The sequence below is a fragment of the Lepidochelys olivacea genome, assembly GCF_965140295.1.
Source record: "Lepidochelys olivacea isolate rLepOli2 genome assembly, chromosome: 8".
NCBI classification, from domain to species: Eukaryota; Metazoa; Chordata; order Testudines; family Cheloniidae; genus Lepidochelys; species Lepidochelys olivacea.
Genome location: NC_140418.1, coordinates 81,213,449 through 81,231,131, shown reverse-complemented (window position 1 = coordinate 81,231,131; position 17,683 = coordinate 81,213,449). Strand labels below are relative to the sequence as shown.

The 17,683-nt window shown below is 38.3% G+C and overlaps 1 protein-coding gene across 22 annotated transcripts in view; it reads left to right on the top strand.

The window, feature by feature from the left end:
* ADGRL2 (adhesion G protein-coupled receptor L2) overlaps positions 1–17,683 on the top strand; it is a 477,785-nt gene that overhangs the window by 315,470 nt on the left and 144,632 nt on the right. For all 22 annotated transcript variants that reach the window (XM_084636460.1, XM_084636456.1, XM_084636463.1 and 19 more), the window contains one exon: positions 2,175–2,347. In XM_084636460.1, the coding sequence (XP_084492586.1) occupies positions 2,275–2,347 (73 nt within the window). In that variant the 5' untranslated portion in view covers positions 2,175–2,274. The remainder of the gene's footprint in view (positions 1–2,174; positions 2,348–17,683) is intronic.

The window sequence follows — 17,683 nt, the reverse complement described above, 5'->3', positions numbered from 1 at the left end:
CTTGTTGGCTGTATTTGCAAATTGCAGGAAAAGAGCCTCTTTTGTTGAAAGCTTAGAATGGCAGTTCTCTTTCATTTCCCTGTATATGAGAGTGTAAGAGCTTTGCATTCTGTAAGAGGTATGTGGGGGCAAAAAATCCAACAGTGAAGTGGCATCGCCATTAAAACCATGTCCACTGTGAAGCAGCATACTTGGCTACTCTAAATTATTAAACTCTTGTCAGACTGCATTGGTATTGTGTCTTCCTGCACTCACAGCCAATGTAAGGTTTGAGTCTTGTGGACAAGCAGCAGCAGTATTCCACTGATGGATTCATTGCTGCCCACAGGACTGTGTATAGCAGCTCTGAAACAAATGAAGTGATTGTTAATTTCACCCTGCTGCTGCTTGTCAAAGCAGTGAGCAACATCAGAGGCATTACAGCTGTCTGTCTTCAGACTCAGTGTATTTGTGACCATGAGGGTTATAAACTTTTTTAAAAGGGAAGTGTAAATTCTCTAGAAATCAATGATTTGGGCATCCTTGCCAAGGAGAGCTTTCCCACTTGTCATTGGTGACTGGATGAATAGATTTTTCAACTCCTAAGTGTACACCAATTTATAGACTCCCACGTGGCTATTGAACTGAAACTTCCACAGTGTATCTCCACTAGGGCACTATCATGATCATTGATGCATTTTGTATAGCAGCTTTGGTCCCAACGGATCTCAAGGCTGTTCGATAACAACTTTATAAAATGTCATTCATTTGCAGCTCTGGGGCTTTTTTTTAAAAGAAGTGTGAATGGGTTGAAATGAACTACCAAGGACTATCCAGAGTCATGGGGTGTGCGGGCAGTTGCCCTTTCGTTGGCTTAAGTGATTTTGTTGCTTCCAACCTCAGTTTGCTATGCACAGGCAAGAAAGATAACATAGATTACATGATCTGTGGAACTTTGGAAAGTCAGGGTACTTATTTTAAGTGTAACCTCAGGCACCCAAATTTGAAAATTTTGGTCTGTCTGACTATAGGGCCGGGGGTAATGGGTTACAGAACTTGTCTCTTTTGATCTATGTCTGTGCAGCATTTTTTGGAGGTTCATTATTACCATGTTCTGAGTTGCACACTCCTCTAGCTCATAGAGCCCACACTCATACTGGGAATTCAACTGTGCATTCACATTGATATCTTTAATATCTCAAACAGCTGTCTGTTGGAGACTGATCTAGCTCATAGGCTGACCTATGAAAGAGGAAGTAATCTGTTATTCCAATGGCTGTTGCAAGAATGAAGGCACTGACTGAAGAGTGAACATGGCTGGTCAGACCTTCCAGTCCGATAACTGTTTTCCACTATCATTAAAAAAAAAATCAAATGTATCTTTTTAAAGCCTTTCGTTTTACATGGTATGCAGGAAAAGTTCAGGTAAGGTTGGTTTCTCGAGTAGAATTAAGGAGTTCAGTCACTTGCTAAACCCAGTGTGATCATGTGCAATACCGTCTCTGACCTGGGCTAATGTACATGTGATTTGAAGTGGCAATATTAACAATGTGCTTGCAACACATGTGGTTTCGCCCCCTTGTTTGAAAGGTTTTTCATTGTGGTTAGAAGTTCTCTGAAACCCACTGGTCAAAGAAGCATGAGCTTCCTCAGCAAAATTGTTATTTTGATGACAATGTTGCTGTTTTAGCTTTTTGTCTGAGAAGGCAGAACTATGCATAATAGAAAAACTGGCATTCCTATCTCCTGTGGAGGGTAAGGAAGCTGTGATGGGAAGGGGTCCCGCTGAGCTTCTCTTTGAAAGTTTTATTGTTGGGCTGTATCTCTTTCTGTACTGGGATCTGTTTTGTATCAGTGTTGTGTAGAATAATGTGTCTGGTGAGGTTTTTTGTGTTTAAACCCCACTCATCTGCAAGTCCATTCTCTTATCTTCACTGTATCTCTTAGTAGGAGCACATTAACTACAATCACATTTTAAACTTCTTCATCCTGGTTGATCACTGACTTTGATCGTAAATCCAGCATGCCTGCCTGCTCCCCAGCCACAGTACAGCTGTATTTCATGTTATATTTTTGACTTTCTGTCTTCATGTCAGCTAAAATTTGATATCCGATACGTGAATAATTTTTTTTAAAATTGTGAGTATATGACTAACAACGGAATCTTTTTTTGTTTGTTTGTTTTTCATCCCCAGGTATGAAGATCAATGATACAGACCACTGGCTTCAATGATGCTGGGCATTTATAACTGGGTTCATTAAGGAATACAAAGAAAATACTTAAAGGGATCAATAATGGTGTCTTCTGGTTGCAGAATGCAATTTTTTTGGTTACTTCTCATAATCAGCTTCCTGCAGTGTACAGAAGGTAAGATTATATCATATCTTTTAGTTATGCTCCAGATGAGAGACCACATGCTCTTGTACAATTTTAAAATATTATTTTGCTTTTAGATTGCTCAGGAGTTTTAGGATGCACCTGCCTAACTAGAAACAACTAATTACTACCTGTCCTGTTCTAGAGCTTAGCTGTTAGTCTAAATGATTGATATTAAAACAAAACAAACATTAAAAATAAACGTACATTGTTTGATACAGTGACACTAAATAACAGTACTCAGACAACTGGAGTGATGATAGAACTGGTAGGTGGTTTATTTTTTTGGATTCCTTCTGTTCAGTCCTCTCACTATACTATCCTTGAGCACAAGTAAATTGCAAGTTATATAAACAATGCATAGTTGTTTAAAATATGTTCTAATGGAACCAAAAGCAGCAGTCGGAGCACCTATTTTACTTCCATTGATTGGCTTGCTGGAAATAAAACTGCAAATATTTCATTAAAATCAATGCTATACATCTGAGAATTGGACAAATGAAACTGAAAGTGCATACAGGAACACTGCAAGCTTAAAAACCTAACTGCTCTCTGTAAATTGTTCACTTCTGGTACATACAGCACCTAAGATTGCTCTTAAATAGAAGAGCTTAGGGAGGAAAAACATTTTTTTCTTCCTTTTGTGTAAAATCAGTTCACTGTTTCGATAATGTAGTCAGTCTCCTTGGTTGTTTTTGTGGCTCTTTTAGACAATTACACTGGAGAGAGAAACATTTTAAAAGAACAAGAAAATATTATTTTAATTTTTTTAACCACAAGTATTGGCAAGGAATTTTTGGGCTAAGTGTAATATCTAAATATATTTGTAACTTTTAAAAAATTAACTAGGTTTCAAGTTGGCAGTTGCCTTTTAATATCATTCATCCCCATAGCTAGATAACCCCATGACTGATAGATAATATACTACTTTTAAGAGTGTAGTGATTTAATTTGCAGTTCCTCAGTTACATCTGATATCATTTAAAAAAATAAAGTAGGGCTGTATCTCACTACGTATGAATTCTTTGGATTCATAGGTCAAACCCCTCTGAGTAATTCAGAAAATAGACTGCAGTAAAATCAAACAAGCACTACTGTCGAACAAAACCCAGCAAACTTTAAAGGCTTAAATATCTTATAAAAGCTCTCACATTCAATGTATATTTATTTAAACATTTGTTCTAGTCTAAGACTCTCTCAACTCACTCAGTTCTTGGGCTTGAATTGATAAACCCATTTTGCTGAAATATAGTAATAACTCCTATGTAGACTTTAAGGAGTACACATCAAGGAATATACCTTCCTGAAAGGTCTAGTTTTGCCTAAACAGCTTTCAAGATTTCTTCTCTCCTCCCCCTCCTCCCCACCCTCCCCGGAGTTGTGAGTATAGTGCTGAAGACCAACACATTCATCTTTTAGATTGTATGATTCTTTGGATGGTAACTTATGATTCGTAAGAGACTACGCATATGTGTGTTCTTGGTGCCCTTCATTTTTTAGTCTTGGCTGAAATCTTATTGTCATATGAAAGACAAGTTTCTGCAGATGGGAAGCCACTAGGAGCTTAGATATCTAAATTTTACAGCTAGTTGGCTTTGGTAATTACTGTGTTTGATGCAAAAATGCATTCATCTTGCAAGAATGAATGAACTAGTTTAAAATTGTATTTAAAAGATAGTACTGGGAAATGGTGTTTTCACTTCATGGCTTTTCCAATTAAAGGTGCTCAATGACAGTTATAAAATCTTAAGGTTGTGTGTGTGTGGTTATTTAAAAATCTCTCAACTCAGAATTTTGAAATATTTTAGCAAAATATCTCAGTATTGGACTTTAGCAATATGTAGCAGTTGAAGAAAATCTGGAAGCAGCAAGGGGAAAATGGTATAGAACATGTAGTTATATTTTTTTCTGATTAACTTAGATATATATAAAACAAGCAGTTTGCAGCAATAAATAGCTTATCTACTGTGTTTGGGTAGGAAAAATAAACTGAAAGCTTCTGCCTGCCGAATTGTTACAATTTGCAGAAAGGTAATTTTCATTTGTAAGATTTCAGATCCATGTTTTTCTATCCCTATTCCGGCTTCTAGGAGGCAGTAGCAATCTTTTGATGCTTCAGTGCTGAATTCAATTCCTTTAAAGTCTATACAGGACTTACTTTCTTATCTAAAGTAAATGGAAGGAAATTGGGAGCAGCTAACAGAATCATACACAATTAATTATAAATTCTTAGAATAAATTAAATATTGTGGCACTGTATTTTGAAAGTGAATATTAATATTCAGTTGACTTTAAGCCACCAGAAGCAAAGTGAATACAGCATTGTTAGACTTTCTGACGAGATTACGTTGCCTTTTGTTTCAGTCATAAAATATGCCAAGTGTAACATGCTCTAGTAATGATGCTTCATCCCTGGAAGTATAAAATAACAGTCCCTAAGTCAGTGGTTCTTCAACTTTTGTACTTGGGACATAGCAAGCCTCTGAGTGTGACTCCCTCTTATACATTAAAAATACTTTTTTAATAAGTTTAACACCATTATAAATGCTGGAGGTTTGGGGTGGAGGCCGACAGCTCATGACCCCCCATGTAATAACCTCACAACCCCCTGAGGGGTCCCTACCCCCAGTTTGAGAACACCTGAAAGTAAGAATATTTTAAATTCTCTGACTTGGAATCTAGCTACTTAAATTTTGTTATGGAAATCTTATATACATAAGCAGGTTGTTACAGCGGGTAGAAAAAAACTAACTAAATTTCATGCTGTTAAGCGTGAATGTTTCTATACAGTTACAAAAGATTTCAGGTGTGGACCAATGGTTCATTAGTCCACTTAATGAACATTTTTCCAATCAAGATAAAACCCTCGTTGCTGTCACAGTGGCTTAACCCAATAGGGGGTTAGCAGACAGAGACTGTTTCAAGAAAGACTGCAGTATTATTTGCAGTATCTATAAAGTCAAGAATCATATCTGCAGTTAAAAGAAGTTTCTTTTCTTTTCTTTTCTTTTCTTTTCTTTTCTTTTCTGAGGCAACAGGCCAAGGGGTTTGCTTTTGACGCAGTTCCTTCCTGCAGGTAAAGAGAACCTGGAAAGGACATATACTGGCAGCTAGAAGGAAAACTGCAGAGAGTTAGGACATACTTCAGGTATACTGATCTGTGTCATCTCAGTTTGTTTTAGAGAAGACTGACAGGGCATCATAGTCTGCTAACAGCAGTAAGTAGATAATATTGTGACACCAAATCAAGAGAACCAAGCAAAAGAAGGAAACGTGCGGGAAGAAGAGCTAAAGTTAATTAGCTTAAATATTTACTTTACATTTTATTTTAATGTTAAGGTCAAGACTTGATTTAATTTTTCGATTCATTTTATGTCAAAGTAATTAGGGAAAAAATTCCAAAAAAGTGTGAGTGGGTTTGATGTCTCATGTATAGGAGCATTTTAAAAGTCTGGGTTTTTTCATCCTTGTGTATTTGATTTTTAAAAAACTGTTTCCTAAAGTAATATCTATTATTAATTAGTTCCAGCCCCTCTTTGTCTGTAAATAGACATTTTTGTTTACATTAAAATGAAAAACATAAAACCCAGATTTTTAAACATTTATATACTCCAGTGGAGTAGACAATATATTTTGTTTCACAAAATTTTATTTACAAAAATTGAAAGTGCTTCTAAATGTGCACCTGGAATTATTGCATTTATTTTAAAAGGTACATTTAAATACAGGTAATATACACACCTGGTTTCTGAAAGATGGAGAGTGCATGTAGCCTTCTGCTTAGCCTCCTCCGAGCCCTCTGAAGGCAATGGGAGTTGAAGGCTCTGAGCACATTTCAAAAGATGCTCAACATCCTTGCACAATTGAGATCCCCCAGGGCCTAATTCTGCAAACAGTTGTATACATGAATAAATTCACACATGTATATGGGTAAGTGTTAGCAGGATTGGGCCCGCAGTATTTAAAACAAACAAACAAACAAACAAACCCTTGTTCACAGCGTATCTTGAGTTGATAGGAGAGCTTTGCTAATAGGAAAATCAACTTTTTGTTAACTGATTTAATTTTTGTTTTGTCCATTTTTTCCAGGGTAGTGCTTACTGTAGCATCATGTATCAGTAAGTAGGAATGTACATTGAATTTCTCTAGCTTGGAGAATTAAATCACAGTAAATCTGCATGAAACACTACATTTATTAGGCAACTTCTTGGTTTAACGAAGTATCCACAAACATAACGAGTACAATTTTGCACCACTTCTGTTAAGCAACCAATTTTTGTCAGTCCCTTGAGTGCTCACTTCTGATAGGTTTTACTGAATCCATACTGTATAATGGAGTCCTAGTAAGTAAAAGTCAGACATTTGAATGCTAGCACTATTCGGCACTAGTGATTAATTATAAATAACAGCAACTCTTGGAAAAATGGGGATAGATTTCAGGATAAGTCATCCAACGCAGTGTATCTTATGATTCTATTAGTAAAAATGGTTTTGTTAAATAATGAATGCAGATTATTTAAAGGCAAACATTTATGTAAAAAGGAATGGTAGGGTGCCTATAAAAACCAAAACAGATGTATTGAGTTCTGCTTTCAATATTTGTTGTGAACAAAAGACGAAATACTTTCCTGGTGTTTATTTAGAGATGTCTCTATTTTGTTCCTGAAACAGACATCGGGCCAACACAGCTTTTAAAAAGTAAATTGATCTAAATAGTGAAATCAAATTTCCTTTTAAAGAAAAAGTTAAAGAAAAAAAATGCCAGGTAAAGTGCATATCCTTTCATTCATTCCCTCAATGGTGGGACTTGAGGTTCATGTTTTGTGAAAGAAAATAGCTATTTCAAAAATGTAGGAGAAATGACATGGGAATAGGGAAGTCTGATAGCCTTGACAGTCTCAGTTTGTGAAGTGCCATTTTAAATACTGCACTAATACTGGTTTAGAGGACTTACTAGGAAATCTTAATTTTAGTCACTAAATTATTTATTTTAATTCATACACACTGTCAAATTTGTTATAATTTGAACAAAAAAATGCAAATTCTAAATTACTGTATGCTAGGTATTAGCTATTGCATGCTACTCTTTTAAAGAGCTGTGTTCCTGCTGTCATTTGCTAAAACTTTGAATTCCTCTTCTGAAAGGGGAAACTGTATTGCAGCTTCAGAGGCTCTCCTCACAAGGAGAGAAGGACTTTGAAAATTTGTCAAAAAAGGTACAAACACAATTTACTCCTGCTTAAGGCCAGATGTTACTTTTCCAGAGTCTTCTAAACTACTGCTTCAATTTACCACTTTTCATTATGATAGCCTTGTTCAGTCTCAATGGGAATAGCTACATGACCAATCATGAGGATAAGTTTGAATTGACTCAGCTATCTTGGCTTAGCTGACTAACACAGTTGACTTTGAATCTTCCCCTTGCTCCCATATGTGGATATGTTTTAGATTAGTTAAAGACTGTAGGGTGCCTTTTCTACAAGGTACATGTGGCTTGACCACACATCTCCTATATAAAATTTATTGGGACTCTCAGTGCTACGTTATGGAGCACAGAGAATGTAATATATCATTTTAATTTTTACTACCTTTAATGGTTTTAAAACCAAATCATTGTATATGTTTATTTTAATGATTGCATTCCTGTTTTTGTACTAAAATGTAAGAATACTATTGTATCTGAGAAACAGGGCATTTTATTTAGCTTTATCAGTACACACTTCAGTCCTCCTTAGTTGTGTTTGTATTATACTTGTGGAACATAGTACAAAATGGAGAGGTTTGTAACCCGTAGAATTGGGAATGGGGAAGCATAAAACATCTGAATTAGTATATAACTGAAGATGATGCACTGAAAGTTCTCTTCTTACTACTGTCATATTTGTCCACATCAGAATCAGAAAATAATGAAGGTTCTCATAAGCATAATAAATCTAAATGTAGCATACAAAACCTGAATTCTTCAATCATGCATTTACATTTAATTTTACACCCACAAATAGTTCAGTTGAAGTCTGTGGAGTACTCATGTGAGTACAGTTGCATGCACCAATCTTTGCAGGATCACATCCATTCACATAAAATACTAATTTTCATGTCCACTTCTGTATTTATGATTTAGTTCCAGGCTGTGTTCCACAAGGAACAAGAAAGCAATCCATTCAGAATAAAAAGGGACTTCGCTTTATGTCTGTGCATGTTCTCTTTGTAAGTGTACTTGATGGTCTATATGACCTTTCTGTATGCTGGTATACAATTTCTTATGTCGATATGACAAGTTTCCCAGACAACAGACGCACTTAAAAGTTGACTTCGGCATTTTTAAAGTGTGATATAGTCACACAATATTTACTTTTTAACATAAATATGATATCTTCACTTCTTTCTATAGGGTAATTGTACAAAGGCAAAGATCCTTAATAAGCAGTATACTTTGCTCTAAATTCTACTGTATCCCTAGCAATGCATTTATTTTTGTAAAAGCATCTTGCAAAGTTTTGTTTCTAACTCACTCTAAAATTAATAAAAATTCACATAATTAAAGCTAGAGACATTTTCAGTTTTATACGTTATCTTCTGTAGCATTAGTTTATCCACTGATAAATCTTATCAAGCTTGACAGATTTATTGTAATCTACAGGTATGACTGGATTGATGTTTTGAATGTTCTACCTAAAAATATTGGATTTTCTTCTCAATTGTCTTCCTTGTTCTTAACAAGGTAAAATTTCCCCACATTTAGCACCAGTAAATTTTGTGTCATCTTAAATCCATGGAAATATTATGACAAACTGAAACAGAGCAATCCTTGCTGACATATTGGGCTTTGTTTAGTTCCTATGATTCAAGATGTCTCAAATTTTCTATCTACCAAAAAGAAACTTGAACTAACTAGTCCACTAACTTTCAAAACCCAATTGTGCTAAAGCTTTTTGTGTTTCCGTTATCTCTGTCTTCTAGCTTTCTTTTGAAGTGTAAAGAAATAGAGCTGTATAATGTTTGTTCAGTTGGTGGATGCCTCTTTCAATAAATGGAGACAATTCATCCATGTCCAAGTGACATTAAGACAGTCCTTTTAAAGGGAGTGGGGGAAAATGTGTTCATTTCCAGTGACAATAAATCAGTTTAGGTGGTTGAGAATTCATCCCATTTCTTTTCTTAAATCATAATAATAAAATAATTGACTGGTATTTCCATGCTGTGCATTAGTGATGTTTGCAACAAAAAAAAAAAAAAGAAGAAGAATCTTTCCCCCTCCCCAGAAATGTGTGTGGGAGAGGGGTTGGAAACCAAACTAAACTTTTGTATTGGTTGCCTAAGCAACTGATACGTGGGAGAAACCGAGAGAGTTCACATAACTTCAGTTCCTGCTTATAGCACCAGACTAACGAGCTAACTTTTCCCCCAACCACATAAATTAAGAGTTAGACCGGTGTCATTGATGCTGTGTACTAGCAGAGACTGTAGGTAGTTCATGGCACTGTTTTGAGAGAAGAAAAGGAGTACTTGTGGCACCTTAGAGACTAACAAATTTATTTGAGTATAAGCTTTCGTGAGCTACAGCTCACTTCATCGGATGCATTCAGTGTACTGAATTGAAGTGAGCTGCCACAAGTACTTCTTTTCTATTTGCGAATACAGACTAACACGGCTGCTACTCTGAAACCTGTTTTGAGAGGTTTTTCCTATTAAACTTGAATTCAGTAAGTTCATTTCAAGCTGTCATTCTCAGCAGATTCTGCAAATATGTGTATTTTTAGGTGGGAAAAGAAGTGAGAAATATTTTCTCTTTACATTGTAGCTGGAAGATTTTTGTCCTGTTTCATATCACCTCTTGATTGTAAACATCTCAGTCTAATTGGCCTTTTATTCACTGATCCTGTCTGACTACTTGGCATGCAACCTGACCTTCCTTCCCTAATGTTTCACATTATTATCTCCCATATTCTCCCCATTGAGCTGTCCCAGTTCTTTTCTCTAGCTCAAGGGTGATAGATTGCCTCTGATATTTTTGTCGTCTACTTCAAACAAATTTCTGTTGTGAAAGGGTGTTGCTTGTAAAATGAATTTTAATAATGTAGTACAGATTAGAAAATCTTCAGCATTGCAATCCTGTTTGGAAAAATGTGGTTTTGTGGTCATTTAGAACTGATTAGGTGCTTCAGTGGTTTCAAGATAAATTTGCTCTTAGTAAACAAAAAAGAACAGTTTGGCACTTACACTTTTATATTGTTTAATTTGCAACAGATGAAGTTGATGTGCATGAAGAGTGAAGCCTGGAAAGTACTAGAAGGCAAACTAGTGGTTTGGATTATTACCCATTAGTATGGATGGAATCACCATATATCATTTTATAGATTACCAGCTAAAACAAAAATGTTATTAACACATGTTATACAGTGTTGTTTCAAGCATTCAAATTCAATTGCTACTCAATGACCAACAACTATGAATTTTCTCTGTATGTTTATAGATTGTTTTGCAATGTACTGTTTAAAAAAAGAAGAAAACTTTTTACATGAAACTGAAAATGTTCCAGCACTCAAACCACCTGAAATATGTGCAGTGTAAATAAAGGGTATAAAAACCTTGAATACCTACATATAATAAACTGCCTTAGAAGGTTTTATAGAAATAGTTGTTTTACTAAAAGCACAGTGCCCATAGAGGAAGATTATTCAAGAAATAGATGGAGTTGCCAAATGTGTTTGTTGACTAACTACATTAATATATTAATTAGCTTTGAGTATGGCTTGATTAAATCAATGGAGTTGTAACATATTCTGGCAACAGTTGCGCTTACAGTATGAGACATATTTAATCTGTAACATGCATTATTATCTAGCTTTTGCATGATATATGTTTTTGAACAACATTTTCATATTGCTGTTCATTTAAGACACGAAACTTGTTTAATCCTTTGCTTTTAGAGTTTAGGCAAAGAGAAGTGTTCTGAACATTAGCTTTCAAAAGCTCTTTCTTTTGTTGCATTGATGACATTCATAGCAGAATCAATGATACTAGCCTTATTTAGCATGGAAGTGTATCTGAGAGCTATCATTCCATTCCTCAGCAGTATTGTTAATTGGCTGATAGCTGATAGCAAAGGTACAGTGACAGTAGTGCGGAAAACATTTAGTGAGAAAAGACTTGATTAAGTTGTGACTGAAGTGGCAGGTTCTGGCCAAATTTAGGCTCTTGATCCCATTTCCAGTTGGAGTAAAATATTAAATGGTGAAGAAACAACAAAATGCATTTAAGAGCACTCAGAGATGTTAAGGGACAATAAAACTCTGTAACCATGTAAATGACAGCAGCTGACTATTTGAATTAACTTTGTGTTTAGCTTAATTTGGGGTCCTAATTATTCTTAACTTACGTGAGTAGATTTCAATTATAGTATACTGCAGGGATTTGTAGCTAAGGCAACTGAAGGAATCATTTCACATAAAGTACTTTTGTTCAACTGATTAGGCAGGTTAAAATGGAACGATAGAAAATTGAAACCTTGTCTGATAAGGCCCAACGGATTGTTTCCAGTGACACCATGAAAAAATTGTGCTAGAACTGTTCATTCCCTCTCCACCCCATCACAAGATTTGCATCAATAGAGAAGATGTAATGTGTATAATATGTTTACAACCCGATAAAGTATTTTTATTTCAAAAGATTACAGGCTTAGTGCCAGAGTAAACCTGATTGCAACCAATTGATTACAGCAACTGCTAAAAAAAGTGTGGCTATAATTAAAGAATATATTCATATTTCCAGAACTCTTAGATTAGGTGTTTGTAAGGGCAGTTTTTTCCCCCCAGAAGCTTATTTTGAGTATTTTATAACATTACTTAACTGAGCTTTTAAATTGTAGGAAGTTGACACTGCTGCATATGTGGAATAACTAGTTCCTCAACAAAGCGTTTTAGTACATACTGTAATAAAAAGTACTCAGAATAGATGTACTTCTAATAGAGACACTGTAAAGGTGGCATGCCTCAAAACTTAAACATCTTATAAAGTCAGTTCTTCCTAAATGTTCTCCAGGTACTTGAAAAAAAATTAACACGCTGTGACATACCAGCATACAATCCAGACTAATGAGTAGCTGTGTTACCCCTGCCCTCTAATCTGGAGTGCCCTTTACAATGCTTTACTGCTGTAGCCTCCAGCCTGGACTGCTCACAAACAACCTCAAGCATTAAGTTACTCACAGGTACGGGTCTGTTGTGTGTGTGTTGCAGCCAGCCACACCATGACTCTAACCAGCCTTAGTTATACTGCATGGTGACCCCAACACACTCTGTCTTAGATTCCCTCCCCCCGAAATGTATGTCCTGTACCGCCCAGCCCTCCCCTGGACAATACAAGTTTGTATAAAGTCAGTTACTTTAGTAGAAATACTATGAACACAACTTGTCACCCCAAATGGACAGACACTCCCCTGGCACTTCAATTTAAACACACTGGGTTAAATAAAGCAATAGAACAAGGTTTTTAATTATAAAGAGAGATATTTTAAGTGAGTACAAGTGATGAGGCATAAAAGTCAGAAATGGTTACAAGAAAAATAAAGATAAAATGCAATTGATGCCTAATTTAACAAACTATGTTAAATTCAAAGCGAAGTTTTCTCACCTTATGCTTTCAGCAATCTTACTGACCAGACTTATTAGGTAAGAAGCCCTGCTCCCAGAATCTAATGAATGCTTCCTTTGTCGCTTCAGGTGTCACCCATGTGATGGGTAGGGAGAGAGAGAGGGGTTTTCTTAGGGTGTTCGTCCCTCCTTTTTATAGTTTCAGTCCCCCCCTTGAAAAACATTTCCAGCTGAGTACAAAAAGTCTATGTGGAAGGATGTTCCCTGATGCTTTTTCCGCACCTGTTTGAGCTTCCTTGCTTGATGACTCTTTCCTGATCAAATGCAAATTAAACAGAGCCCACATTCCTTTGTTTAGGACAGTCCTGTTTGCCAACTTCGGCTTGGGTAGGGCTGTGGTTTGGAACATGTGTTAATAACATCATACAGGGAAATCTCTCAAACTTCACATGCAGTGTTGCCACATACATTTTACCAGGATAGTAATGACCAGCAAATTACAAGTTTTCAAATGATACTCCGCAACACATCCTTTGTACAATGATTATTACAATAGGGTGTACAGCACAGGGGTACAGTCTGTCACAGATGCCGCCAAAATGAAATCTGCATCATGGTTTAAGTTCCTGCTTCTAAAGTGAGTAATCCAACATCAATTTGCTGTTTGTGTTTTTGTGTTTTGTTCCCCCAGCATAACTATCATGTTGTCTGCCCTCCTCTGCCTTCTGGCTCAGTAATTCTAAACAGCCAGGTAGTGAAAGTTGAAGGGTTCTTACCCTGCTGACTCAGAAAAGCAGAGTGGAGCAATGGCACAACATCTATGTCTGCAAACCAAAACACAGGTTTCAGAGTAGCACCCACGTTAGTCTGTATCCGCAAAAAGAAAAGGAGGACTTGTGGCACCTTAGAGACTAACAAATTCAGCTTATACTCAAATAAATTTGTTAGTCTCTAAAGTGCCACAAGTCCTCCTTTTCTTTTTGCAAAACATAGGTCTAATTCAGGTCTGCCAGCTTTGACCATGCCCCTGCGGTACACACTTAGAGCATATGAATACTGGCTTCATAGAAGCCACATTGTTATTATGTGTGAATGTTGTCTTAGGCATTAAGCACAAAAATGGTTGAATTCTGCTGCAGTCAGAATAAAGCTCTGATTTCATAGCGTGTCAATGCACTTTTTCAATGAGCTTTTTAAAAAAAGACTGTATTAAAACATTTTAAAATGAAGTTCTTAAACTAGGTAAAACCTAATTACCTTTCAGTAAGGAAATTAATAAATAAGTTTAAATGCCACTGAGAAATACAGTGGCTTCCAGAAGTGGCTGACAAAAATGGGTCTTGTATTTGGACTTTCGGGTCTTGCACTTTGTCTGACATATTTCTCAGCTGTTGTTAGCTCTCAGCTGATAGTGTAGCATTAGTGGTGTATGTGGCCCCTGTTAGTGAACCTGGAGAGCTCTCTGGAACTCGTGGAGATGTGCGATGCCTCCCTCATGCCATTTTTTCATTTTCTAGAACCTATGTAGGATAGAATAATAGTTTCTACCACTGGGAAGGCATAGAGAGAATGGAAGTCTTTGTACAGGGTCACCCTAAAATAAGTGAATCTTAACGAAATGTTACAAAGTTTATTTTTTATGAATGTTTGCTCATACCTGCAGATGTTTGTGGATGTTGGGGAACACATCTTTTTGGAACTCTGTAGCTGGTATATTCCTCCAAGTAAAGACTGTGGCTTCCCCTGTATGCCTGTGCAGGAAAGATAGGGGGCCTGGGCTACCCTCATCACATGACATAGCATGGTAGGTTAATCAGTCTCTGCAAGACTGCTGCTCCCGCACTTGTACAAGTGGTGGGGTGTGTGTGTGTGTGGAGGGGAGCCTTGACTCCACAGGCACATACAGGAGGACTAATTTCTACTAAGTAAAGGGCCGGCTCAGATTATTTCCAAAGGAGGAGAACCAGGGATCAAATTTGTGACTGTTACAATCCAGTACCTTTTCTGCTCTTGGGGAAACTAAGCACCATCATTCATCCAGGGCGAGTGAAAACTCCATGATGCAGCCCTAAGTAAGTTTTCCTTGTAATACTCAGATTATAACACATGTAGGGAATCATATCCAATGTTGCCTGCAGCAATTTAAAGGTGACCTGCAGAAGAGGGGAGGGTGAAGAGGAGATAGTTTTTTGCCCTGTTCCATTAATGATGTATAAAGAAACCCTGCATATTAGTTTGGCTCTTTAGCAGAGAAAGGTTCTCCTTGGTTTTTACCTTAGGTATTCCGGGCCTGTCTAGACTGCAAGACTGATGAGGTGGTGAACTAGAGAAAAGATAACTTCATAACTTATGTTCTTATGTTCATAAGAGTCAAGAGTAGAAGCAGAGTAATTGTGGGAGAAGGGATTTTTAGTCGGACTTCATAAAACTTTGGGGTTTTATATGCCATTTGTTAATACTTATGTAAGCGGGGGAATAGTTCTGCTATTGTGGGGAACTTTCCTGGCTTCTGCACTACCCCGGTGAAGTGGGCTAGCGAAAGGGTCTGAGTCCTCTCTCCCACTTCCTTTACCCAGTGGCCTCCCTGCCCTTGAGAACTCCCCTTCCACTCTCCTGTCTGGCAGAGTCCTCATGACCCCAACAAGGCTGGGCCCAGGATTCCTGGGGGGCTCGACCCCCAACCCTACTGTGGTCACCTAGGACGGGGGGCTAGGGTGTCCCCACTCCGGGGTACTCTCTCTGCACTGGGCACTTCTCTGACCCACTGATCATTAAATACAAGTTAAAGCAAATGCAAGTTATTTAATCAACAATTAATTTTAAAAAGAATAAGGAAAAATGGGAAAGGTTAAAGAAAACACATCAATCCGCTCTGTGGCAGGGAACATCACAAACAGTGTCTCTGGAATGTCAGGGCAGTTCACAGTCTGTTCCTTGTAAGTCCCAGGCCTTTTTCTCAGGCCCTGGCTTTGCTGTAGGGGTGCTGTGGGTTGGACACTCGTTCTGGTGGTGGTCACACACTCTCAGGCTCTAAGTGGTAGGACCCTTCTTCCCAGTGTCGCCCCTGTCCTGTCGGGGTTAGGATCCAAGCCTGGCCTGCAGAGCCTCTTGGCTGAGGCGTCTCCCTGTGCTCGGCCTGTTGCCCAGGGTCCCCCTAGCTTTCCCCAGCTGCTCACCGCACCCAGCTCCGGACTGCTCCAGCCCCAGCTCCACCACTCTGCCTCAGCACTGCTGCTGCTGCTCTGCCTCGAGCTCCCTGGGCTGCTTCTTTGGCCCCTCTGGCTCTGGTTGCTGCAGCTCTGCTCCCAGGACAGGTCTGCTCTACAGGCTGCTTCTGTGACTCTGCTCCCAGCACCAACCTGCTTCCTGGGCTGCTTTTCTGGCCCCTCTGGCTCTGGTTGCTACAGCTCTGCTCCCAGGACAGGTCTGCTCTGCAGGCTGCTTCTGTGACTCTGCTGCCAGCACTGACTTGCTTCTTGGGCTGCTTTTCTGGCCCCTCTGGCTCTGGTTGCTGCAGCTCTCCTCCCAGGGCAAGTCTGCTCTCTCTGGGCTGTGCCTCTGGCTTTGGGGCTGCAGCTCTGCTCCCAGGACAGGGCCGGCTCTCTCTGGGCTGCTTTTCTGGTCCCTCTGGATCTGGCACAGCTCTGCTCCCCAGCTCACCTCGGGCCCCTGCTTTCTCCTTAGCTTGGCCCCACTCTGTCTGACCCAGGCAATTCTAGCTCACACAGAGGACGGGACTTCCCTGGCCTCCTGACTCCCTTATTAGCCTGCCCGCCCTGTCATTCAGGCTGATCTGAAGCATTGGCCTTTCCCCATTGTTCCGAGGGACTGTCAGTCTCAGGGTCCTGATTCCCCATCACCCTTCCCCCTTTTAGTACTGGGATCTAGCAACTAAAAGACCCCCACTGAATGTTAGTAAGGGGCAATAGTTCCCTTACACTTAGATAACTTCTCAGTCGTTTTCGAAAGGATGTCTTTGTGAAAGATTCATTACCTCCATCCTTTCAGCAATGTGTGAGAGGTGGTAAAATAGAGGTCCTCTAGCACTCTTTCAACACCAGAGAAGAACAGAGTTGATCTTTCTAAGGTAAAAAGTAAATAGGAAAAATAAAAATAAAATGTTCATACATCAAAAGCAAAGAGGGGAAAAAGCCAACAAAACAAGGGAACAAACTCAGCTTCAAAAAATCATTTGCAGTTCACCTTCAGCATTTGTATAAGATAGTAGGCAAAGACTGCATGTATTCTATTGGATAAAGTATTTGCCTATGTATTGCATTGTTAATAAGTTCAAATCTTGTCAAACTGGTACCTTTATTAAAATTTGTAGCATCCCATTCTCAACTTGTCCCTCTGCTAGGGGTCTGGAATCCATACATGAGAACTTTAGTGTGGAGAACTAAGTTTACTCTCATGGTCTTGATTAGTGTGATTATTTAAACACCTAGTTCCATTTTATTGTAGCTGTTTTATCATATCTTTATTGATACCTTCATTTCTAAATGTGAAGAAGATATTTCAATTTGTGGGTGGAGGAGAAAACCTTTAGGGATATTCTTGCGGGAAGGGAGAGGAAGAGGGAGGTGGAAATAGAGAAGTACTTTCTCTGTGACATCATCCATATTCTTTTTCTGGCTCTGCGGAAGAACCTCCCGAGGAGGTCCTCAGGATCTTGGTTTCCTGGTGAAAATGGAATAGGCTTCTGAATGCCTCTCCATAGCATCACTACCCAGTC